Source organism: Manis javanica, chromosome 1 (assembly GCF_040802235.1).
Source record: "Manis javanica isolate MJ-LG chromosome 1, MJ_LKY, whole genome shotgun sequence".
Lineage (NCBI taxonomy): Eukaryota > Metazoa > Chordata > Mammalia > Pholidota > Manidae > Manis > Manis javanica.
In genome coordinates this window covers 205,954,442-205,981,357 of record NC_133156.1, presented here as the reverse complement: position 1 = coordinate 205,981,357, position 26,916 = coordinate 205,954,442, and the positions used below count along the sequence as shown (strand labels likewise).

The 26,916-nt window shown below is 37.9% G+C and overlaps 1 protein-coding gene across 2 annotated transcripts in view; it reads right to left on the bottom strand.

Annotated features, from left to right (window-relative positions):
- SRBD1 (S1 RNA binding domain 1) overlaps positions 1-26,916 on the bottom strand; it is a 202,996-nt gene that overhangs the window by 139,303 nt on the left and 36,777 nt on the right. For both annotated transcript variants that reach the window (XM_073213612.1, XM_073213619.1), the window contains exons 10-11: positions 21,946-22,049; positions 10,569-10,676 (exon numbers count right to left, since the gene is read on the bottom strand). In XM_073213612.1, the coding sequence (XP_073069713.1) occupies positions 10,569-10,676; positions 21,946-22,049 (212 nt within the window). The remainder of the gene's footprint in view (positions 1-10,568; positions 10,677-21,945; positions 22,050-26,916) is intronic.

The window sequence follows — 26,916 nt, the reverse complement described above, 5'->3', positions numbered from 1 at the left end:
ATGGTAAAATAGATAGCACTTGGTAACTGATAATGTAGGACTGAGAAAGTGGTAGGCATAAAAAACAGCAATATGGATGAATGATCACAACAATCACAGAAATACAGAAGTAGACTATACATCTTATATAGTAACTGAATAAAAAGGCTGCAAAATAATATAGTCTATATAATTTCTTTTAGTATATATGCATGGAGAAAAGTATGTTACCCATGGTTAACTCTAGGTAGTGAAATCATGTGTTTTTTTCCTTTGTATTTCACTGTCTTTTTTTTTTTTTCTATTTTTCTATATTAGGACAAACTTCTTTTTAATTAGGGAACTAAAGCAATTTTCTTTTTTAAAAAATCAGTTAGGAGTTTTCCCCCTCAGCTGCTGTTCAGGAAATTACAAGTATTTCTATCAAAAGAAACATCTTTAGACAATGGCTGCAAACCAACCTATGGACTAAAATAAGATATAACTTTTTAACCACAGGCATTTTAGAAAAAAAGAAGGGAAGTGCTCTTGCTTGCCCACTGCTAATGGAAGTCAGAGAAGGATTATATGTTAAACAAGCCCACACAAAAGTACTTATATTGAAAATCAATGAAATTATTCTACATGTAGCAAAGCTACACAAATCAATACATGCAAAAAGTCAAAAGCAACACTAACATTATATGCAACAGGAGAAAACATGATAAAGGAAAAATACACAAAAGGAAATGAAATTTTGAGATAGTTTCCTTTATTAAGAATAAGAATCCCTTATGTTTAAATTTTATGCCCCAGCATTCAAAAGCAAGAGATGTTACTTCACAGAGACTTGAAATGCAATAGGATTCCAAAAGAAACAGTATTTTTAAGGAATGTCTGGGCTAAAAAGGATGAATCAAGCGAATGAATGACTTGGATAAAAAGCTAGACAAAAGAGGGAGGGAGCCAAGATGGCGGCGTGAGTAGAGCAGTGGAAATCTCCTCCCAAAAACACATAGAGCTATGAAAATATAACAAAGAAAAATCTTCCTAAAATAGAGACCACAGGACACAGGACAACATCCAGACCACATCCACACCTGCAAGAACCCAGCGCCTTGTGAAGGGGGTAAGATACAAGCCCCAGCCCGGCGGGACCCGAGCGCCCCTCCCCCCGGCTCCCGGCGGGTGGAGAGAAACCGGAGCAGTTTTTTTTTTTGGTGAGCGCTTTTTGGAAGCCTTAGAGGGACGGGCCCCCGTTGCTGGGGAGGCAGGGTGGCGGGACCGGTGAGGAGGTGCCTGGGAACGGCGCCGGAGGACAAAGAATATCCCGCGTTTCTCCCTGCGAGACCTGGGGGCGGGTGCCTGAGACCGGTGCCTGAGGACGGAGGAGGTCGCGCGTTTTTCCCCTTTTTTTTTTTTTCTCTTTTTGGCAAGCGCTTTTTGGAAGCCTTGAAGGGACGGGGACCCCAGTGCTAGGGAGGCACGGTGGCGGGACTGGTGAGCGGGTGGCTGGGACTGGCGCCTGAGGACAAAGAATATCCCCCGTTTTTCCCTGCGGGACCGGTGGGCGGGTGCCTGAGACCGGCACTTGAGGACAGAGGAAATCGCGCGTTTTTCCCCCTTTTTTTTTTCTTTTTTCTGCGAGTGCTTTTTGGAAGCCTAAAAGGGACAGGGACCCCGGTGCTAGGGAGGCAGGGCGGCGGGACTGGTGAGCGGGTGCCTGGGACCGGCACCTGAGGACAAAGAATATCCCGCATTTTTCCCTGTGGGACCGGTGGGTGGGTGCCTGAGACCAGCACCTGAGGACGGAAGAAATCGCGCGTTTTTCCCCTTTTTTTTTCTCTCTTTTTGCCAAGTGCTTTTTGGAAGCCTTGAAGGGACAGGGACCCCGGTGCTAGGGAGGCAGGGCGGCGGGACTGGTGAGCGGGTGCGTGGGACCAGTGCCTGAGGACCAAGAATATTGAGCGTTCCTTCCCTGCGGGACCGGTGGGTGGGTGCTTTTTGGAAGCCTTGAAAGGACAGGGACCCTGGTGCTAGGGAGACAGGGCAGCAGGACCAGTGCGCGGGTGCCTGGGACCGGCACCTGAGGAAAAAAAAAAAAAACCGCGTGTTTTTTCTTTTTTTTTTTCCTTTCTGTTCCCTCTCTCATTGTTGCTGTTGTTGTTTTGGTTTGGAGAGTGCTTTTTGGAAATCTTAAAGGGGCAGGACAGGTCACTTAGACCAGAAGCAGGGAATCTGGGGATCTCTGGGCACTCTAACCCCCTGGGCAGCAGGGAGCACAGAGGCCCCTTACGGAGATAAATAGTCTCCTGGCTGCTCCCCCTCTAACGGGGCTCCACCATTTTGGAGGAACAGCCCCAGCCAGGCCAAGCCCACAGCAACAGTGGAGATAAACCCCAAAGCAACTGGGCAGGAAGCAGAAGCCCTGTCTGCGCACAGCTGCCCAGCACAAGCCACTAGAGGTCGCTATTCTCCCAGGAAAAGGCTACAAACCAACAAGAAGGGAAGCTCTTCCAGCGGTCACTTGTACCAGCTCTGCAGACTATCTCTATCACCATGAAAAGGCAAAACTACAGGCAGACAAAGATCACAGAGACAACACCTGAGAAGGAGACAGACCTAACTAGTCCTCCTGAAAAAGAATTCAAAATAAAAATCATGAACATGCTGACAGAGATGCAGAAAAAAATGCAAGAGCAATGGGATGAGATGCAGAGAAAAATGCAAGAGCAGTGGGATGAGATGCAGAGAAAAATGCAAGAGCAGTGGGATGAAGTCCGGAAGGAGATCACAGATGTCAGGAAAGAGATCACAGAAGTGAAACAATCCCTGGAAGGATTTATAAGCAGAATGGATAAGATGCAAGAGGCCATTGAAGGAATAGAAGCCAGAGAACAGGAACGTATAGAAGCTGACATAGAGAGAGATAAAAGGATCTCCAGGAATGAAACAACACTAAGAGAAATATGTGACCAATACAAAAGGAAAAACATTCGTATTATAGGGATACCAGAAGAGGAAGAAAGAGGAAAAGGGATAGAAAGTGTCTTTGAAGAAATAATTGCTGAAAACTTCCCCAAACTGGGGGAGGAAATAATCGAACAGACCATGGAATTATACAGAACCCCCAACAGAAAGGATCCAAGGAGGACAACACCAAGACACATAATAATTAAAATGGCAAGGATCAAGGACAAGGAAAGAGTTTTAAAGGCAGCTAGAGAGAAAAAGGTCACCTATAAAGGAAAACCAATCAGGCTAACATCAGACTTCTCAACAGAAACCCTACAGGCCAGAAGAGAATGGCATGATATACTTAATGCAATGAAACAGAAGGGCCTTGAACCAAGGATACTGTATCCAGCACGACTATCATTTAAATATGATGGTGGGATCAAACAATTCCCAGACAAGCAAAAGCTGAGGGAATTTGCTTCCCACAAACCACCTCTACAGGGCATCCTACAGGGACTGCTCTAGATGGGAGCACCCCTAAAAAGAGCACAGAACAAAACACACAACATATGAAGAATGGAGGAGGAGGAATAAGAAGGGAGAGAAGAAAAGACTCTCCAGACAGTGTATATAACAGCTCAATAAGCGAGCTAAGTTAGGCTGTAAGATACTAAAGAAGCTAACCTTGAACCTTTGGTAACCACGAATCTAAAGCCTGCAATGGCAATAAGTACATATCTTTCAATAGTCACCCTAAATGTAAATGGACTTAATGCACCAATCAAAAGACATAGAGTAATAGAATGGATAAAAAAGCAAGACCCATCTATATGCTGCTTACAAGAAACTCACCTTAAACCCAAAGATAAGCATAGACTAAAAGTCAAGGGATGGAAAAACATATTTCAGGCAAACAACAGTGAGAAGAAAGCAGGGGTTGCAGTACTAATATCAGACAAAATAGACTTCAAAACAAAGAAAGTAACAAGAGATAAAGAAGGCCACTACATAATGATAAAGGGCTTAGTCCAACAAGAGGATATAACCATTCTAAATATATATGCACCCAATACAGGAGCACCAGCATATGTGAAGCAAATACTAACAGAACTAAAGAGGGAAATAGACTGCAATGCATTCATTGTAGGAGACTTCAACACACCACTCACCCCAAAGGATAGATCCACCGGGCAGAAAATAGGTAAAGACACACAGGCACTGAACAACACACTAGAACAGATGGACCTAATAGACATCTATAGAACTTTACATCCAAAAGCAACAGGATATACATTCTTCTCAAGTGCACATGGAACATTCTCCAGAATAGACCACATACTAGCTCACAAAAAGAGCCTCAGTAAATTCCAAAATATTGAAATTCTACCAACCAATTTTTCAGACCACAAAGGTATGAAAGTAGAAATAAATTCTACAAAGAAAACAAAAAGGCTCACAAACACATGGAGGCTTAACAACATGCTACTAAATAATCAATGGATCAATGAACAAATCAAAATAGAGATCAAGGAATATATAGAAACAAATGACAACAACAACACTAAGCCCCAACTTCTGTGGGATGCAGCGAAAGCAGTCTTAAGAGGAAAGTATATAGCAATCCAGGCACACTTGAAGAAGGAAGAACAATCCCAAATGAATAGTCTAACATCACAATTATTAAAACTGGAAAAAGAAGAACAAATGAGGCCTAAAGTCAGCAGAAGGAGGGACATAATAAAGATCAGAGAAGAAATAAACAAAATTGAGAAGAATAAAACAATAGCAAAAATCAACGAAACCAAGAGCTGGTTCTTTGAGAAAATAAACAAAATAGATAAGCCTCTAGCCCAACTTATTAAGAGAAAAAGAGAGTCAACACAAATCAACATAATCAGAAATGAGAATGGAAAAATCACGACAGACTCCACAGAAATACAAAGAATTATTAAAGACTACTATGAAAACCTATATGCCAACAAGCTGGAAAACCTAGAAGAAATGGACAACTTCCTAGAAAAATACAACCTCCCAAGACTGACCAAGGAAGAAACACAAAAGTTAAACAAACCAATTACAAGCAAAGAAATTGAAACAGTAATCAAAAAACTACCCAAGAACAAAACCCCGGGGCCAGACGGATTTACCTCGGAATTTTATCAGACACACAGAGAAGACATAATACCCATTCTCCTTAAAGTGTTCCACAAAATAGAAGAAGAGGGAATACTCCCAAACTCATTCTATGAAGCCAACATCACCCTAATACCAAAACCAGGCAAAGACCCCACCAAAAAAGAAAATTACAGACCAATATCCCTGATGAACGTAGATGCAAAAATACTCAATAAAATATTAGCAAACAGAATTCAACAGTATATCAAAAGGATCATACACCATGACCAAGTGGGGTTCATCCCAGGGATGCAAGGATGGTACAACATTCGAAAATCCATCAACATCATCCACCACATCAACAAAAAGAAAGACAAAAACCACATGATCATCTCCATAGATGCTGAAAAAGCATTTGACAAAATTCAACATCCATTCATGATAAAAACTCTCAGCAAAATGGGAATAGAGGGCAAGTACCTCAACATAATAAAGGCCATATATGATAAACCCACAGCCAGCATTATACTGAACAGCGAGAAGCTGAAAGCATTTCCACTGAGATCGGGAACCAGACAGGGATGCCCACTCTCCCCACTGTTATTTAACATAGTACTGGAGGTCCTAGCCACGGCAATCAGACAAAACAAAGAAATACAAGGAATCCAGATAGGTAAAGAAGAAGTTAAACTGTCACTATTTGCAGATGATATGATACTGTACATAAAAAACCCTAAAGACTCCACTCCAAAACTACTAGAACTGATATCGGAATACAGCAAAGTTGCAGGATACAAAATCAACACACAGAAATCTGTAGCTTTCCTATACACTAACAACGAATCAATAGAAAGAGAAATCAGGAAAACAATTCCATTCACCATTGCATCAAAAAGAATAAAATACCTAGGAATAAACCTAACCAAGGAAGTGAAAGACTTATACTCTGAAAACTACAAGTCACTCTTAAGAGAAATTAAAGGGGACACTAATAAATGGAAACTCATCCCATGCTCATGGCTAGGAAGAATTAATATCGTCAAAATGGCCATCCTGCCGAAAGCAATATACAAATTTGATGCAATCCCTCTCAAATTACCAGCAACATTCTTCAATGAATTGGAACAAATAATTCAAAAATTCATATGGAAACACCAAAGACCCCGAATAGCCAAAGCAATCCTGAAAAAGAAGAATAAAGTAGGGGGGATCTCACTCCCCAACTTCAAGCTCTACTACAAAGCCATAGTAATCAAGACAATTTGGTACTGGCACAAGAACAGAGCCACAGACCAGTGGAACAGATTAGAGACCCCAGAAATTAACCCAAACATATATGGTCAATTAATATTTGATAAAGGAGCCATGGACATACAATGGCAAAATGACAGTCTCTTCAACAGATGGTGCTGGCAAAACTGGACAGCTACATGTAGGAGAATGAAACTGGACCATTGTCTAACCCCATATACAAAGGTAAACTCAAAATGGATCAAAGACCTGAATGTAAGTCACGAAACCATTAAACTCTTGGAAAAAAACATAGGCAAAAACCTCTTAGACATAAACATGAGTGATCTCTTCTTGAACATATCTCCCCGGGCAAGGAAAACAACAGCAAAAATGAGCAAGTGGGACTACATTAAGCTGAAAAGCTTCTGTACAGCGAAAGACACCATCAATAGAACAAAAAGGAACCCTACAGTATGGGAGAATATATTTGAAAATGACAGATCTGATAAAGGCTTGACGTCCAGAATATATAAAGAGCTCACACGCCTCAACAAACAAAAAACAAATAACCCAATTAAAAAATGGGCAGAGGAACTGAACAGACAGTTCTCCAAAAAAGAAATACAGATGGCCAAGAGACACATGAAAAGATGCTCCACATCGCTAATTATCAGAGAAATGCAAATTAAAACTACAATGAGGTATCACCTCACACCAGTAAGGATAGCTGCCATCCAAAAGACAAACAACAACAAATGTTGGCGAGGCTGTGGAGAAAGGGGAACCCTCCTACACTGCTGGTGGGAATGTAAATTAGTTCAACCATTGTGGAAAGCAGTATGGAGGTGCATCAAAATGCTCAAAACAGACCTACCATTTGACCCAGGAATTCCACTCCTAGGAATTTACCCTAAGAACGCAGCAATCAAGTTTGAGAAAGACAGATGCACTCCTATGTTTATCGCAGCACTATTTACAATAGCCAAGAATTGGAAGCAACCTAAATGTCCATCTGTAGATGAATGGATAAAGAAGATGTGGTACATATACACAATGGAATACTACTCAGCCATAAGAAGTGGAAAAATCCAACCATTTGCAGCAACATGGATGGAGCTGGAGAGTATTATGCTCAGTGAAATAAGCCAAGCAGAGAAAGAGAAATACCAAATGATTTCACTCATATGAGGAGTATAGGAACAAAGGAAAAACTGAAGGAACAAAACAGCAGCAGAATTACAGAACCCAAAAATGGACTAACAGGTACCAAAGGGAAAGGAACTGGGGAGGATGGGTGGGCAGGGAGGGATAAGGGGGGGGAAGAAGAAGGGGGGTATTAAGATTAGCATGCATGGGGGGGAGGGAGAAAGGGGAGGGTGGGCTGCACAACACAGAGAGGACAAGTAGTGACTCTACAACATTTTGCTAAGCTGATGGACAGTAACCGTAATGTGGTTGTTAGGGGGGACCTGATATAGGGGAGAGCATAGTAAACATAGTATTCTTCAGGTAAGTGTAGATTAAAAATTTAAAAAAAAAAAAAGAAAGAAAGAAAGAAAAGGGGGATTACTCCTTAACAGGATAAAACTATTGGTAAATCAAAGATCAACGCATGCTTTAAATATCCTTAATGTTGATCACTTAAAGGGTGTCAGATGATCAGCTATGGAGGTACTCTTTTCTGATAATATTCCTTTCTCTTAAGTAAAAAAAAAAAAAAAAAGCAGTTACTGTGTGCTGACCTCCAATGAGTTCTGCACAGTGGTATAGAGGGCATGTCAAAGTGTGGGCAAAGGGTCTGTTTGTTTCTACGCAGAAGATCAAGGCCTAGCTTGGATACCCAGAAAATGAACTAAGATACGATATGAGGAGGAGCTTCCGGCATCAGCACTCTCTGGAGGACTCGTGCCGGGGGATGATCATCAAAAAAGCCTCCACAGGGATCCGGACGATGCTGCGGTTGTGGCTGCATCCAGCCCACCGTCTCCTGGACTTGCCATAAGAAGGAGGAGGGAGATGTCTAGGCTGGCATGTGCATACAGTGAGACAACGAATTTGACTGGATCTGTACTGTTGGAACTCAACCAGGAGTTGGGAGGGGTGCAAGTTGTAGCACCCCAAAATCTCATGACTATAGACTATCTATGGTTAAAAGAACATATGGGATGTGAACAGATCCCAGAAATGGGCTGCTTTAATTTGTCTGATGGTTCAAGTACAGTTGGAAAATATCCATCATATCATAGATAAATTTTCACAAATGCCTAGGGTGCCTAAATGGTTTTCTTGGCTTCACTGGAGATGGCTGGTAATTATAGATTTGCTTTGTTTATGTCACCATATTCCTATTATGTTAATATGTGTGTGCAAATTAGTTAGTAGTTTAAAACCTATACATACTTAAGGTACAATACAAGAAGATATGTCAAAGAAATAATCAATCCTCCCAAGTTTCCTTCATATGCTACATCTATAGCTTTTCTTCTTCCTTCCTAATTACAAACTTTAAATAGAATTCGTGCCTCATATCGAATTTACCGAGTATCATAATTCCTCCAGGTGGTAAAGATACCTCGAGACAAGTGCTGGGCATAGAAGCCACAGGGCATAAATCTGCAAAGAAGTAAAAAGCTAACCTTTGCAAACAATAAGGCTTCTCTCTCACTTACCAACTTTACATTTCCCTGTATGGCCCCGGAAGATGACTGGTTAGCCAGAGACGGGTAAGATTCCTCAAGGGAGGAACAACCTAAGACAGGCACAGTCGCAGGGGGGCCATCAGGTGAGAATTTGGGGATCAACAGAGGTGAGGCTCAGAACCTCACCCCCCCTGCTTTGAGAGAAATCTTCTGCATCCGTGGATGTCTTGCTGCCCTTGTCTAGCCTGGATTAATACTTAGTCCATAGGCACACACCTGATCATCTGATCATCTACATTTGCCTTCTTACAGCACTAAACTATGTTTTCTACCTTTATCTTGCATCTACCTACCACTTCAGCATTTTATTAAAAATAAAAATAATAATAATAATAGGAGAAATGTGGGATGAACATATAAATCAAGTACAAAAATCAAATGAATATTCATATTTGACCTGATGGTTTATAGGTCATATTGCATGATCAAAACCGAAAGTTTCTGTGATGACTGCCCTTGTACTGTTAACCATGTAAGAATTTATTCACTCTGTAAGAATTCGTTCACCATGTAAGAACTTGTTCGTTATGCTTCAGAAGATTGGAGACTGACGAGAATTAGGCTTGAGATGGATTAATGATTGTACATTGAGCATTGACCCCCCTATACTGAATTTTATTGTTGTTAACAACCATTTGATCAATAAATATGAGAGATGCCCTCTCAAAAAAAAAAAAAAAAAAAAAAAAAAAAAAAAAAAGCTAGACAAAAGAACTGTGTACCCTTTTAATATAACTCCTCATTCCCTGCTCTAAACACCTCCAAAGTAAATGGTCAAGACTAGTAAAAGAAAAACAAACATTATAAAGGTTCTATAAATGCTAGTGAGGTTAAGAGATGGCTAGAAATCTATAGTTCCCAGGTAACCCTTACTGAAATCTATAAATGAGAAGAAAAAGCACACAGCTTACTGAAATCTATAAAAGAAGAAAAAGGGAATGGTTGGTTTTGAAAGACTGACTACCAAGACAAAAGACTAGAGAGAAGCAGGAAAGAAGGTTTTTGCCTCCTGACATTTCTTTCCATCTCCTCCCATAAAAACAATTCTGTACTTGACCTCTCTTGCAGTTCTCCTTTGTAACTCTTAGTTCTTCTGCTAGTCCACTTAGGTGGTCACTTTAATCATCTCCCAACATGAGCTCATCATTGCTATATAATCATTTAGCCAAACTACCATTTGGAATTTAGAACATATATATTAGCATTCTCTCTTCATAGCAACTAAATTCATCATGTGCTCCAGTGATTTCCTTATGTCTCTTTTGGCTCTCTTACCTTCAAAAACTGCTTCCAACTAACTTCTCTATTAACTTCTTAGTCTGTTTCTCCGAAACCAAATCTCAAGACTGGTATTGCAGAATTGGAAGGGGTACAAATTAAGAGGTCTTAATTTGAAAAGTGTATCATAATTAAGCACTATGTTTTGTGATTTATACATGTGAACACATCTACAGATTGAAATCAAGGCTTCATTTTCAGACTTTGTGATCCTGACTCAGTTCTTTGGAGTGGTTAATGGATCAACAACATTTACTATGTGCTTTAATGGCCATATTACCATACAGAATAATAAACAATAAACAAAACTAAAGACAAGAAGCATACCTGAACTCTCTACATAGGAGAGGATAAATAAGACGTTTGAAGGAATCATCCAGTGAATTGTGTAAGATCTTCATTAACTCTGGTCTTGCAAAGCTACGTGGTCTCCACCTGCAAAATAAAGAAGCCTATACTAAAACTGTACCAATAATAAGACCATGAAAGGGCTCCTGGAACGGGGAGAGAAGTGGAACAGAAAAGGGGGGAAAAGTTTATTGAAGCCAAAGAAACACAATCTGTGAGGAGCAACTGTGATATCTGGAAATTATTACTATGACATCTGGAGTTTCTACTTTTAAAAACCTGTTAATCATGGTCACACATAAACCTTAGGGGAGGAAAAAACTTCCCTGTTCTGGGAAGGGCCTCCAAAAGCATTATTATTAATGGTCAAAATATTAACATACAAGGAAGTCACCAAAAAATTTTTAAGCACTGCTATGAACTGAATTACATCCCCCAAAATTAATACGTTGAAGCTCTGACCTCCACTGGGATGGTACTCAGAGATGGGGCCTTTGGGAGATACTTAGATTTAGATGAGATCATGAGGGCAGGGGCTTCATGATGAGATTAGTATCCTTATAAGAAGCGATATCAGAGAGACCTCTCACGTGCACTCTTGCTTTCTCTCCCTCCCTCCAGCCCCAAGCCAGGCAGGTGAGGACATGGTGAGAAGGCAGCTGTCTGCAAGCTGAGAAGAGGACTCTTCACCAGGAACCAAATCACCCTGAATCTTCATCTTGAACTTCACAGTCTCCAGAACTGTGAGAAAATAGATTTCTGTTGTTTGAGTCACCTGGTCTATGGTATTCTGCTATGGCAGCCAAAGTAAGACACACATGTATCTTTCTCTTCCTATTTCTTTATCTCTTCCTGAGTGTTAAAGTAGATTACGCAAAGGAAAAACGCTATTTAAACCCTTGCCTCTTGCCATTCTTGAGTAGAACTCACTCTATTCCTTAGGTTGTACTGCTCTACCAGGCTGTTTATTTTCAACATACTGACAAATATAAACTTCAGAAAACCAATGTGGACCCTGGAGAAAGAACAGTAGGAGGGAAATGCAAGCTAAAAAGGACAAGTTCAGCCCTACCCCTTCTGTGTCTTCATCCATCTATAGCATCTCTGCCCTTGCCCTTCAAGGGCTCCTGAATAGAAACCATTAACAACTAAACCATTAATTAATATACCTGTGGAACACTGTCATCTCTCCTACTTATCTCAGCTAGGAGATTAGCTAAATTTCAGACAACAAACTTCAAGTATTTATAACATGATACATCCAACTTTCACAATAACAATGAATTGAATCTATTCCACACAAGGGTATTATTTGAGTAGAATAGAGTTTTGTTTGTTTTTAAATTTGAATCGAAGTGCTTATAGGCAGGACATGCATCCTTCCACCACTAAAATCCCTATTGCTCCTCATTGTCACTTTTACCTGAGGGCATGATAGGTAGGGAAAAGCAGATGTGAATTAGACACACTTACTATTACTGCTGTTATTGTTATTATTACTATTAATTTGGGGGACCCAATGTCAAGAAAGATATCCCATGTTTTGTTGCCCTTGTCTAGCTTGGATTAATACTCAGTGTATAGGCATAGACCTGATCATCTACATTTGCCCTCACAGCACTAAATTATGTTTTCTACCTTTATCTTGCATCCACCTACCACTTCAGCATTTCATTTCAATAAATAAATAAATAAATGAATGAATGAATGAATGAATGAATAAATAAGGGAGAAATGTGGGATTCACATATAAATCAAGTATAAAAATCAAATGAATAATCATATCTGACTTGATTGTTTATAGTTCATAATGCATGATCAAAACTGAAAGTTTCTGTGATGACTGCCCTTGCACTGTTCACCATGTAAGAACTTATTCACTATGTAAGAACTTGTTTACCATGTAAGAACTTGTTCGTTATGCTTCGGAAGATTGGAGACTGTTGAGGACTCAATTTATATCCTCAATTATAGCCATTCACAATTATCTTTAGACCACCACACCCAGCTCTGAAAGATACCAGCTATACTCATTTCCTATATTGTACAAATTCCCTTTTGTTGCTTACCTCACACCAATTTTTGTCCCTTCACTGACTTTCTAAGATCTATTCACTTAGGACATGGCACATGAAGGTACCTAAGATAGTACAGTAAAGTCACAGACCTCACTGTATCAAAACTTAAAATAAATACAATGGATTTGCCTTAAAGGATTATTACCTTAAAACCTGATTCTTCACCTAACTCAGTAAACACCTCGAACAAAACTAAGAAGGAAGGACCCCACTTTCACTGAATTCCACAGTACAAAACACATGCTATATAAGATGTGCACAATGAGGTACACAAAGCAAGGCAAGGGTCACAAATTCAAATACTTACAGGGCCCAGGAAAGGACCATAAACAAGAGCCTATACTGTATGTTTTTGACAAAGACATGCTTTTGCTCACGTATTACAAAGAAATGTTTTCCACTTTAGCAAAGAATTACTTATAATCCTCTCGTTTCTTAGCTATAGGTAAGAATAGACTCTCACCATCTAGCTTTCATTTTTCCACATTTAAAAGAGAAATGAATAGTTTCCCTTAAATCTACCACAGGAAAAAAAAACACCATTTTACCATTTTATTAGCATTTTCTCAAAATGATGTGACAAGACATTTGGGGACAGAAAAATTCACTTTACAGGACTGTCCCGTGCATTGGCACAAAAAGTTGGCTTAAAAAAGAAAAAAGAAAAGAAAATGCTACTAGCCAGGCCCAGTCATTCATTTGACAACCAGTAAAAATGCCCCCATATATTTTCAAGTGCCTTCTTGCAGGGGTAGGAATGGAAAGGAAGCAGGACTGCTCTCAACTGAGAACCACTGGGGGGATGACACAGGTGGTGAAGACTGTCACAAAGCCGACTACATGCTGCACTCTAAGGGTTATACTCAGCTCCAGTGAGTTATTTTCATACCAGAATGCAGGACCAGTGGTGCCAAATTATCTGTTTTTCAGAAAAAGTCAGTACATGCATTTTATGTTAAGAAATTTCTAAAATTTTCCAAAATTGGCAACTTACTCAAAATTATCTAAAACACTCTGGGCCAGGATTATATAAAAATCCAAACAAAGTATGTGAATAGGCAGGATTTGTCCTATCAACAGCCAATACCTTAAAATATTAAAACCTCCTTCTCAGATGCTCTCTTCAATTACCAAATCCCTGAGAACACCTGCTCATGACCATCTCATTAGAACCCATAAGCATCTATGAGTAATACTAAGTGTTTACAGTGGGCAATAACTATGTAAAATAAGGCTGTGCAAGGATATTGAGGATCTGAACACAAACAACAGGGTCTGATCTATACAGAACACTAAACCCAACAACTGCAGAATTCAGTTGCTTTTTCAAGTGCTCATGTAACATTTATCAAAACAGACCATATCCTGAGTCATAAAACAAACCTCGACAAATTTAAAATAATTTAAATCATAGAAGAGTATATGTTCTTTGATCATAATGGATTCGAACCAGAAACAACTAACAGAAAGAAAACAAGAAAATCTCCAAACACTTAGAAATTAAACAACACATTTCTAAGTAATCCAGGGGTCAAAGAGGAAGTCTCACAGATTTTAAAAATACACAGAACTGAGGAGGGGGCTCAAGATGGCAGTGGGAGTAGGGCAGCGGAAATCTCCTCCCAAAACCATATATATTTTTGAAAATACAACAAACACAACCATTCCTAAAAGAGAGACTAGAAGATACAGTACAACAGCAAGGCTACATCTACATCTGCGAGAACTCAGCATCTCACAAAAAGGGTAAGATACAAAGTCGTGACCCAGCGGGACCTGAGCACTCTCCCCACCCCAGCTCACCAGTGGGGGTGGGGAGGAAAAGAATCAGAGTGGGGCGGGAGTGGAAGCATAGGACTGATAAATAACCAGCACTAGTAATCTGCACCGGGAGCACAGACACACATTGCATAGTGTACTGGATATTAGAGAAACGGAAAGTAAAATCTGAGACAGAGACTGTGAGCAGGACCCACAGCTGGCTTCCCTGGGACAAAAGAAAAGTGGGTGCTTTTTCAAAGTCTTAAAGGAACAAGGGCTCAACAGCTGGACAAAATCATCCCAGCACACTCAGCCCAGCAGGCTAGGAATCTTGAGGAAATTCAGGACCCCTAACCTCATGGGGGTAAAGCAGACCCGAAGCTCCTCAGGGCAATAAGCAGACTGTCATTCATTCCCCCCAGCCTGCGCTGCAAGCAAACTGTCTAACCCACCACAGCTGCAGAGCAGCCGGAGAACAGCCCCGCCCATAGCAACCACATAGAGTCTCCTCCCAGAGTGCAGCTAAATGGGACAGACAGAAGAAGCCAGAGCAAGGTCCAGAAGGCATGAAGGGGCAGTGTTCTCACAGGAGAACACACCAGGCATGTCTGCCACCACCCTCAGTGTGCTAGGCTATCTCAAGGGCCACCCAGCCCACAGCAGCTCATGAGATTATCCCAGAGAGTGCTCCCAGTAATGCAGGTAACCAGCACAGGCAGCAGAAGGTGGAGAAAAGTCCAGAACGCACGAAGGAGCACCATTTTCACAGGAGAACGCACCTGGTGCATCTGTGACCACCCGCAGTGTGCTAGGCTATCCCGAGGGCCGCCTGGCCCATGGAAGCTCAGGAGATTATCCCAGAGACTGCTCCCAGTGTGCGGGTAGACAACACAGGCAGCGAAAGACAGAACAAGGCCCGGCAGGCACGAAGGGGCACCATTCTCACAGGAGAACACACCCACTGTGTCTGCGAACCCCTGCAGTGTGCTAGGCTATCTTGAGGGCCACCCAGCACATGGCAGCACAGGAAATTATCCTAAAGACTCCTCCCGGTGTGCATGTAGATGGCACAGGCAGCAGAGAAGGACAAGGCAACCAAGAAGTAGGAAGGGACTTCTTCTCTGAGCTGACACATGTGCCACCTGTCTGCAACCACTTCTATCATCATGAAAAGGCAGATGAATCTGGTCCAGTCAAAAATGACTCAGAAAACCCCAGAGAGAGGGCCTGGGGAGATATATAACCAATCTTCCTGAAAAAGAATTCAAAATAAAAGTCTTAACCATGCTGATGGACCTGCAGAGAAATATGCAAGAGGTAAGAGTTGAAGTCTGGAGGAAGATAACAGAAATGATCCAATCGATACAAGGTCATAAGAGCAGCCTGGATGAGGTGCAAGAGACTGTTAATGGAATAGAAATCAGAGAACAGGAATACAGAGAAGCTGAGGCAGAGAGAGATAAAAAGATCTCCAGGAATGAAAAAATATTAAGAGAAATGTGTGACCAATCCAAACAGAACAATATTCGCATTATAGGGGTATCAGAAGAAGAAGAGAGAGAAAAAGGGATAGAAAGTGTCTTTGAAGAAATAATTGCTGAAAGCTTCCCCAAGCTGGGGAAGGAGATATGTCTCTCAGACCATAAATGCCCACAGATCTCCCAACACAAGGGACCAAAGGAGGACAACACCAAGACACATAATAATTAGAATGGCAAAGATCAAAGACAAAGACAGAGTATTAAAGGCAGACAGAGAGAGAAAAAATGTCACCTACAAAAGAAAACCCATCAGGCTATCATCAGACTTCTCAACAGAAACCTTACAGGCCAGAAGAGAATGGCATGATATAATTAATGCAATGAAACAGAAGGGCCTTGAACCAAGAATACTATATCCAGCAAGATTATCATTTAAATTTGAAGGAGGGATTAAACAATTTCCATACAGGCAAAAGTTGAGGGAATTTGCCTCCCACAAACCACCTCTACAGGATATTTTAAAGGGACTGCTCTACATGGAAGCACTCCTAAGGCTAAATAGATGTCACCAGGGAAAATAAAATCACAGCAAAGAAAGAAGACCAACCAAATACTAACTAAAGGCAAAAAATAAAATCAACTATTAACAAAAGCAGTCAAACGAAAAACAAAAGACAAGAGAAAAGAACACCTAACATATAAAGAATGGAGGAGGAAAAATAAGAAGGGAGAGAAATAAAGAATCATAAGACTGTGTTTATAATAGCTTAATAAGACAGTTAAGTTAGATGGTTAGATAGTGAAGAAGCTACCCTTGAACCTTTGGTAAATACGAATCCAAAGCCTGCAGTGCCATATGGATTGATAATCACCCTAAATGTAAATGTAAATGGACTGAATGCACCAATCAAAAGACACAGAGTAACAGAATGAATAAAAAAGCAAGCCCCATCTATAAGCTACTTACAAGAGACTCACCTCAAACCCAAAGATATACACAGACTAAAATTGAAGGGATAGAAAAAGATATTTCATGCAAACAATAGGGAGAAAAAAGCAGGTGTTGCAGTACTTGTATCAGACAAAACAGACTTCAAAACAAAGAAAGTAACAAAAGATAAAGAAGGACATTACACAATGATAAAGGGGTCAGTCCAACAAGAGGATATAACAATTATAAATATATATGTATCCAACACAGGAGCACAAGCATATGTGAAACAAATACTAACAGAACTAAAGGAGGAAATACAATGCAATGCATTCATTTTAGACTTCAACACACCACTCACTCCAAAAGACAGATCAAACAGACAGAAAATAAGTCAGGACACAGAGGCACTGAACAACACACTAGAACAAATGGACGTAACAGACATTTAAAGAACTCTACACCCAAAGGAAGCAGGATACACATTCTTCTCAAGTGCACATGGAACATTTTCCAGAATAGACCACATACTAAGCCACAAAAAGAACTTCAGTAAATTCAAAAAGATTGAAATTCTACCAACCAACTTCTCAGACCACAAAGGTATAAAACTAGAAATAAACTGTACAAAGAAAACAAAAAGGCTCACAAACACACAGAGGCTTCCAACATGCTCCTAAATAATCAACAGATTGATGACCAAATAAAAACAGAGATCAAGCAATATATGGAGACAAAAAACAACAACAGCACAAAGCCCCAACTTCTGTGGGACGCAGCAAAGGCAGTTCTAAGAGGAAAGTATATAGCAATCCAGGCCTATTTAAAGAAGGAAGAACAATCCCAAATGAATAATCTGAAGTCACAATTATTGAAACTGGAAAAAGAAGAACAAATGAGGCCCAAGTTCAGCAGAAGGAGGGACATAATAAAGATCAGAGAAGTAATAAATAAAATTGAGAAGAATAAAACAATAGAAAAAAATCAGTGAAACCAAGAGCTGGTTCTTTGAGAAAATAAACAAAATAGATAAACCCCTAGCCAGACTTATTAAGAGAAAAAGAGAATCTACACACATGAACAGAATCAGAAATGAGAAAGGAAAAATCACAATGGACCCCACAAAAATACAAAGAAATATTAGAGAATACTATGAAAATCCGTATGCTAAAAAGCTGGAAAACCTAGAGGAAATGGAGAACTTCCTAGAAAAATACACCCTTCCAAGACTGACGAAGGAAGAAACAGAAAATCTAAACAAACCAATTACCAGCAACGAAACTGAAGCAGTAATCAAAAAACTACCCAAGAACAAAACCACCGGGCTAGATGGATTCACCGCTGAATTTTATCAGACACATAGAGAAGACATAATACCCATTCTCCTTAATGTTTTCCAAAAAATGGAGGAGGAGGAACACTTCCAATCTCGTTCTATGAAGCCAGCATCACCCTAATACCAAAACCAGGCAAAGACCCCACCAAAAAAGAAAATTACAGACCAATATCCCTGACGAACATAGATGCAAAAATACTCAACAAAACATTAGCAAACCAAATTCAAAAATACAACAAGAGGATCACAGACCATGATCAAGTTGGATTCATTTCAGAGATGCAAGTATGGTACAACACTCGAAAATCCATCAACATCATCCACCACATCAACAAAAAGAAGAACAAAAACCACATGATCATCTCCATACATGCTAAAAGCATTTGACAAAATTCAACACCCATTCATGATAAAAACTCTCAACAAAATGGGTATAGAGGGCAAGTACCTCAACATAATAAAGGCCATATATGACAAACCCACAGCCAACATCATACTGAACAGCAAGAAGTTGAAAGCTTTTCACGTAAGATCAGGAACAAGACAGGGGTGCCCACTCTTCCCACTGCTATTCAACATAGTACTGGAAGTCCTAGCCATGGCAATTAGACAAAACAAAGAAATACAAGGCATCCAGATTGGTAAAAAAGAGGTCAAACTGTCACTATTTGCAGATGACATGATATTGTATATAAAAAACCCTAAAGACTCCACTCCAAAACTACTAGAACTAATATCCTGAATACAGCAAAGCTGCAGGATACAAAATTAGTATACAGAAATCTGTTGCTTTCTTATACACTAATGATGAACTAGCAGAAAGAGAAATCAGGAAAACAATTCCATTCACAATAGCATCACAAAGAATAAAATACCTAGGAATAAACCTAGCCAAGGAAGTGAAAGATCTATACCACGAAAACTATAAGACACTTTTAAGAGAAATTAAAGAGGACACTGACAAATGAAAACTCATCCCATGCTCTTGGCTAGGAAGAATTAATATTGTCAAAATAGCCATCCTGCCTAAAGCAATCTACAGATTCAATTCAATCCCTATCAAATTACCAATAGCATTCTTCAACGAATTGGAAAAGAGTTCAAAAATTCATATGGAACCACCAAAGACCCCGAAAAGCCAAAGCAATCCCAAGAAGGAAGAATAAAGCAGGGGGGATCTCGCTCCCCAACTTCAAGCTCCACTACAAAGCCACAGTAATCAAGACAATTTGGTACTGGCACAGAACAGACCCGCAGACCAGTGGAACAGAAGAGAGTCCAGATATTAACCCAAACATATACGGTCAATTAATATATGATAAAGGAACCATGGATATACAATGGGGAAAAGACAGCCTCTTCAACAGCTGGTGTTGGCAAAACTGGACAGCTACATGTAAGAGAATGAAACTGGATCATTGTCTAAACCCATGCACAAAAGTAAATTCGAAATGGATCAAAGACCTGAATGTAAGCCATGAAACCATAAAACTCTTAGGAAAAAACATAGGCAAAATCTCCTGGACATAAACATGAGTGACTTCTTCATGAACATATCTCCCCAGGCAAGGAAAACAAAAGCAAAAATGAACAAGTGGGACTATACCAAGCTGAAAAGTTTCTGTACAGCAAAGGACACCATCAATAGAACAAAAAGATATCCTACAGTATGGGAGAATACATTCATAAATGACATATCTGATAAAGGGTTGACTTCCAAAATATAAAAAGAGCTCATGCACCTCAACGAAACAAAGCAAATAATCCAATTAAAAAATGGGCAGAGGAGCTGAACAGACATTTCTCCAAAGAAGAAATTCAGAGGGCCAACAGGCACATGAAAAGATGCTCCACATCACTAATCATCACAGAAATTCAAATTAAAACCACAATGAGATATCACCTCACACCAGTTAGGATGGCCAACATACAAAAGACAAACAACAACAAATTTTGGTGAGGATGTGGAGAAAGGGGAACCCTCTTACACTGCTGGTGAGAATGTAAATTAGTTCAACCATTGTGGAAAGCAGTATGGAGGTTCCTTAAAAAACTCAAAATAGAAATATCATTTGACACAGGAATTCCACTCCTAGGAATTTACCCTAAGAATGCAGCATCCCAGTTTGAAAAAGACATATGCATCCCTATGTTTATTGCAGCACTATTTACAATAGCCAAGAAATGGAAGCAACCTAAATGTCCATCAGTAGATGAATGGATAAAGAAGATGTGGTACATATACACAATTGAATATTACTCAGCCATAACAAGAAAACAAATCCTACCATTTGCAACAACTTTGACGGAGCTAGATGGTATTATGCTCAGTGAAATAAGCCAGGTGGAAAAAGACAAGTATCAAATCATTTCACTCATATGTGGAATACAAGAACAAAGAAAAAAACTGAAGGAACAAAACAGCAGCAGACTCACAGAACCCAAGAATGAACTAACAGTTACCAAAGGGAAAGAGACTGGGGAGGATGGGTGAGAAGGGAGGGACAAGGGGGAAAAAGGGGCATTACTATTAGGAGACATAATGTAGTGGGGGACACAGGGAGGGCTGTACAACACAAAGAAGACAAGTAGTGATTCTATAGCATCTTACTACGCTGATGGATAGTGACTGTAATGGGGTATGTGGTGGGGACTCGATGATGGGGAGAGTCTAGTAACCATAATGCTGCTCATGTAATTGTAGAGTAATGATACCAAAACAAAAAATACACAGAACTGAATAAAGATGAAAACACAATATATCAAAATATGTAGGACAAGCTAAAGCAGTGCTGAAGGGAGATTAATAACACTAAGTGCTTACATTAAAAAAAAGTTTCCAATGAATATTCTAAGTTCATATAGACAGAAATAGGATAAAGAAAAGCAAAATAAACCCATATCCACCAGAGGGAAAAAGTAATGAATACAAGAGCAGAAATCAGTGAAACTGAAAATATGAAAATATAGAGAGTTAATGATGAAAAAATCTGGTTCTTCAAAAAATAAAATTGACAAATCTCTAGCAAGATTGAAAAAACACAAAATGAAGCTATAAATCATTAAGGAATAAAATAATGGATAGCACCTCATATCTACAGCTATTAAAATGTAATAAGGAAACACTACAAACAACATGATGTTCATAAACTCAGCAAAAAAAAGGGACCCAATTTCTCAAAACCACAATTACTAAAACTCAACAAAGAACCCAAATTTGTAATTTAAAAGGTTCCAAAAAAAGAAATCTCCAGGCCCAGATGGTTTCAATAGAGAATTCCAACAAAAATTTTCTCTGAAATACCCAATAAATTTAATGTTTGTTTCTTTTCAATCATCCTTAATGTGCAAAATATGTTAGGTAAACTACATAGAGTGTGTTTAGAGATCTATATTATACTAGCTGATAAATTTTTATTTCAATTACCCTTAATGAACAAAACGTTTCAGGTATGTTATATGTAGCACATTCTCATTCACTAATCATCTCATAAAAGAAAACATGCTCTTTATACAAGATTCAAATGGTATAGAAAAGTAAAAGTCCCTCTCCCTAGAAATAAACACTATTAATAATTCTTAGGTAGCCTATCAAATATTTCCTATTTAAAATATACAACATATATCTTTTTTTAATGTAAAAAGAATACTGTATCTATTGTCTGTCATTATTTTTACTTTTACATAATGGACCTCTTTCCATATCATAGCTTTCAATGGTATTTTAGAAATGACAGAAAAGAAATTCTGTAAAAACCTAAAAACAGACCTGTTTTGGATGCACCACCTACAGAATTCATTCTTCACTCCATCAGAAATGTTGACCTTGACTGTCAATATCTTCAGATTTTCTCCACGGTTAATTGCCAGAATCTAAGTGCAAACATATATGCCAAAGACTGATGATTCACAAATACATAAACTATCAATTTAATCAGGAAAAAGCTATAAAACAAATCAGGTGGTTATTCCAGCCTACTACTACATCAATTTTTTTACCAAAAATGTATTAAAAAACTATCACTTTTTTATACTTTTTTCAAGTTTTAAAAAAAATATAATACAGGTACAAAGCCTATAACATTCATATAGAGACTGGTGATATAAAACTTCATTTCAGATTCTACTAACTAAAAATTTTTGCTCATCAGGACTTAGAAGGATGTATTTTTTTATGTTTGTGAAAAGAAATGGCTATGATAAATATAAATATGCAAATTCCTAAGTGGAATATTCAATAACTACTAATTGTCACTATTTACTGAGTACTAATTATCAGACCCACTTAAGCACTTTAAACACATTATGCCATTTAATCATCCAAGCCACCAGATATACTGTCATCATCATTTTATATAATAATTTTTCTAAGAATAACGTCTCAAATTACAAAGCTAGCAAGTAGCAAAGGAGGAATTTTAACTCAAATCAAGCTGACCATGCTCTTAATTAATATACTAAAAGAGGAATTGTTTCAAAACACATTAAGAACGCTTCTTAAACAAGAGCAAACAAACCCAAAGCAAGCAGAAGTAAAGAAAAAATAAAGAATAGAGGGAAATTTAATAAGGTAGGGAATGGAAAAGCAGTAGAAAATATCAGCAAAACCAGAAGTTGTTTCTTCCAATATATTTTTTAAAATTGAGAAAACTTTCACTTTTTTTCAAGAAAAAAAGTGGAAACATTCCAATTACCAAAATCAGGAATGAAAGAGGGGCCATTACTGTGGAAGTTATAGAAATAAAATGGACCCATTCCTAAAAAGGCACATAAACTACAAAAACACAATCATAAATAGAAAACTTGAAACAATCTATAAGAGCCTGAATTAGTAATTTAAAATTTTCCCACAAGGAAATCTCCAGATCCAGGTAACTTCAGTGCTGAATTCTACCAAACATTTAAATAAGAGTACCAATTCTTTCACAAACTCTTCCAAAAGATATAATAGAAGAAAAAACTTCCTAACTCTATTTATCCAGATACCAAAACCAGAAAAGAACATAGCAAGGAAAAATTACAGACCATTACCTTTCACAAAAATAGATGTAAAATTTCATAAAATACTAGTAAACAAAACCCAGAAATATATAAAAGGGATTATAAAACAGGATCTAAAGAGATTTATTCTACGGATGGAAGGTTGTTTTAACATCCAAAAAAATAAATGAACATAATACATGATAGCATTTGAAGAAAAAACAAAATTTCCGTGATTATCTCTACTGATGCAGAAATAATTTGACAAATTTCCAGCAGTCATTCATGATAAAAACACTCAACAAACTAGGAACAGAAGGCAACTTCTTCAACATGATAATGGGCGTGTACAATAATCCCACAGGTAGCATCATATTTAAGGATTAAAAACTGGATACTTTCCCTCTAAGATTAAAAGGGTGTCACTTTCTGCCACTTTTATTCAACACTGTCCTGGAGGCTCTAGCCAGGGAAATTAGGCAAGAAAAAGGAATAAAATGCATCTAGATTGAAAAGAAAGAAGTAAAACTATCTCTATTTGAAGATAATATGAACTTGTATATAGAAAATCCTAAGAAGTCCACTATAAAACTATTAGAACTAAGAAAGAGTTTAGCAAGGTTGTAGGATAATCAATTTCTATACCCTGACAATAGGCATTCTGAAAATAAAATTTTTTTTATTTCATTTACCATAGGACCAAAACGAATGATATTTAGGAATAAACTTAACAAAAGAAACATAAAACTTATACTTTGAAAACTACAAAACATTGATAGAAGAAATTAAAGACAACCTCAATAATGGAAAAATAGCTCCTGCTCATGGACCAGAAGGCTTAATATTGCTAAGATGGCAATCCTCCCCAAAATTGAATTTACAGTTCAATGCAAAGTTTATCAAATCCTAGCAAGCTTCTTTGCAGAAACTGACAAACTAATTCTAAGATTCATATTGAAATTCAAGAGACCCAGAATAGCCAAGTCAATCTTGAAAGACGAGGAACAAAGCTGGAAGACTGTATTTTCTAATTTTAAAACTTACTACAAAGCTATAGTAGTCAAGACAGTGTGGGACTGGCATAATGCTAGACCTATAGACCAATGGAATAGAACTGCAAGTCCAGAAATAAATCCATACATCCATGCATCTCTGGTCTAGTTCATTTTCAACAAGGGTGCCAAGATAATTCAATAGGGAAAAATACAGTCTTTTCAACAAATGATGCTTGGACAACTGGATAGCCAAATACAAAAGAATGAAGTTGGACCCACTATTCATACCATATACAAAAATTAACTCAGACTGGTCATAGACCTTAATATAAGAACTAAAGCTATAAAACTCTTAGAAGAAAATCTTCATGACCTTGACTTAGGTAAGGCCTTAGATATAACCTCATATACATAATCAACAAAAGAAAAAGTAAATAAATTGGACTTCAATAAAATTATAATTTTTATACCTCAAATGATACCACCAAGAAAGTGAAAAAAAAAACAGCATGAAAGAAAAGTTTTGCAAATGATACATTGCATAAAGGACTTATGTCCATAACACATGAATACTTCTTATAACAGTAAGACACAACCTAATTAAAAATGTGCAAAAGATTTCAAGAGATTTATTCAAAAATGATATAGAAATTTTCAATAAGTATATGAAAAGATGCTTAATACCATTAGTCATTAGAGAAATGCAAATCAAAACCACAATGACAAATCACTTCATACTTCCTAAGATCACTATAATCAAAAAGACAGACAGTAAGTATTGGTGAGGATGTAGAGAAATGGAACCCTCAGAAACTGCTGGTGGGAATGTAAAATGATGTAGCCACTTTGGAAAACAATATGCCATTTCCTCAAAAGGTTAAACCTAGAGTTACCATATAACCCAGAAATTCCAGTCTTATACTTAAAACAAAGAGAAATGAAAACCTATGTCCAGGAATGTTACTCATAATAGCCAAAAAGTGGGAACAACTCAAAAATGTTCACCAACTAATGAATGGATCAATAAAATGTCTCCATAGACTTGAATATTATTTGGCAAAAAACAAAACAAAACAGGAATGGAGCACTGATATATACTACAACATGGATGAACCTTAAAAACATTATGCTAAATAAAAGTAGCCAGATGCAAAAGACCACATATTGTATGATTCTGTTATATGAAATGTCCACAATAGACAAATCTATACAGATAGTAAGTTCATTGCCTAAGGCTTGGGACAGGGAGTTGGTTGCAAAATGGAGGAAAATGGGAATGGCTGCGAAACGGTACATGGTTTCTTGTTGAGGTGAAGAAAATATTCTGAAAATGATTGTACAACTCTGTGAATATACTAAAAACCACTGAACTATACAGTGCAAATGGGTAAGTTACATGAATTATATTTCAATAAAGCTGTTATAAAATAGAAGTACTCCTTTGTTAAAACACTCTATAATACCAAACACTGAGATATTGAAATGTTTAGTTATAAGCACAAACTAACCTAGTAATCAAGCTCACCAACAGCCTCTATTTAATAGTATTTGGTAGTGTAGTTTAAAACTGTGTGTATTACTTTAGTATGTATTCATATTTTTCAGTAATTCATATGGCCTTCTTCCTCCAATAAAGCCTAGTGAATGGTGTATTAATAAATTAAACTCTCCCCTTACAGGATGCAAACTGATATTTTAACAATTTGAGCATATTTTCACTACAATATTTAACAAAGACTTAGACTTCTTACCTGTGTTGAAACAAGCTTAACATAATTTAACTTAATACTTACCAGAAAATGATTCTAATCTGAAAAGTTCTCAATCTGTTTTTCATATCAAAAAAGTTTAATGAAAGTAAAAGCATATATCTTTTGTAACCAATTTGTATGAATTTTAAAGCTATTTTAAGGTAAAATGTTAAAAATAGGACAAATCCTAAGTTTAAAACATTATATAGCACTATTTTCTTTTTGTAATATATTTGAGAAATTTCTAAAGTGAACACTGGTAGAAATGAAATAATCACTTAAAAATAAATTTATAATACAAAATAAATTTTCATTTGGGCCAGACGTGGCCCTCAAACAATATCTTACCAGCTCTCAAAAATACTAAGAACACCACTGAACAGTAAGCAAATGTTCATTAGAGAACTCATTTGTAATAAATAAATTCATGCAGAGTACAACTATGTAGGGGAAAAGAGATGTTTAATTCTGATTTATGTAAGTACGCTATTATATCAAAATATATTCTTAAGGGGTTTTTGCTCTTTATTCACCACACCTAGTGAAGTCATGGTTCAAACTTACAAAAAATCCTGACATAGAAGGAACCGTAGTAGAGAAGGGAGTGGAGTAACAAAAGTAACAGAGGTCGGGGTTAAAGCTGAAATTAAAAGTATTCTGAATAGAGGGTAAAGTAGAATTACTGCAGATGACAGCATTGAATGTAAAATAGGTAGTGAAGAGATAAAAAAGGGGACACCAGTGAAAGAAGCCACAAAAAGAAAAGGAACTGAAGCATGTGAATAAGTTACAAATTCATGTGTTGGAAAGCAGCACACTAATTTGGAGAAGAAAGAACACAAGATGCTGCTGGAAGAATTAACTTAAGAGACAGCTGTAACAGCTTTCCTACAGTACTTGGAGGAGTTTCAAGTAATGTTTTTTCCTTTATCACTGTCTTCATCATTTTCCTTCACTTCTGGGGACTACTGTATGCTGATCTATCTATGTGGAGGCTGAAAAGCAGCGTTCAGA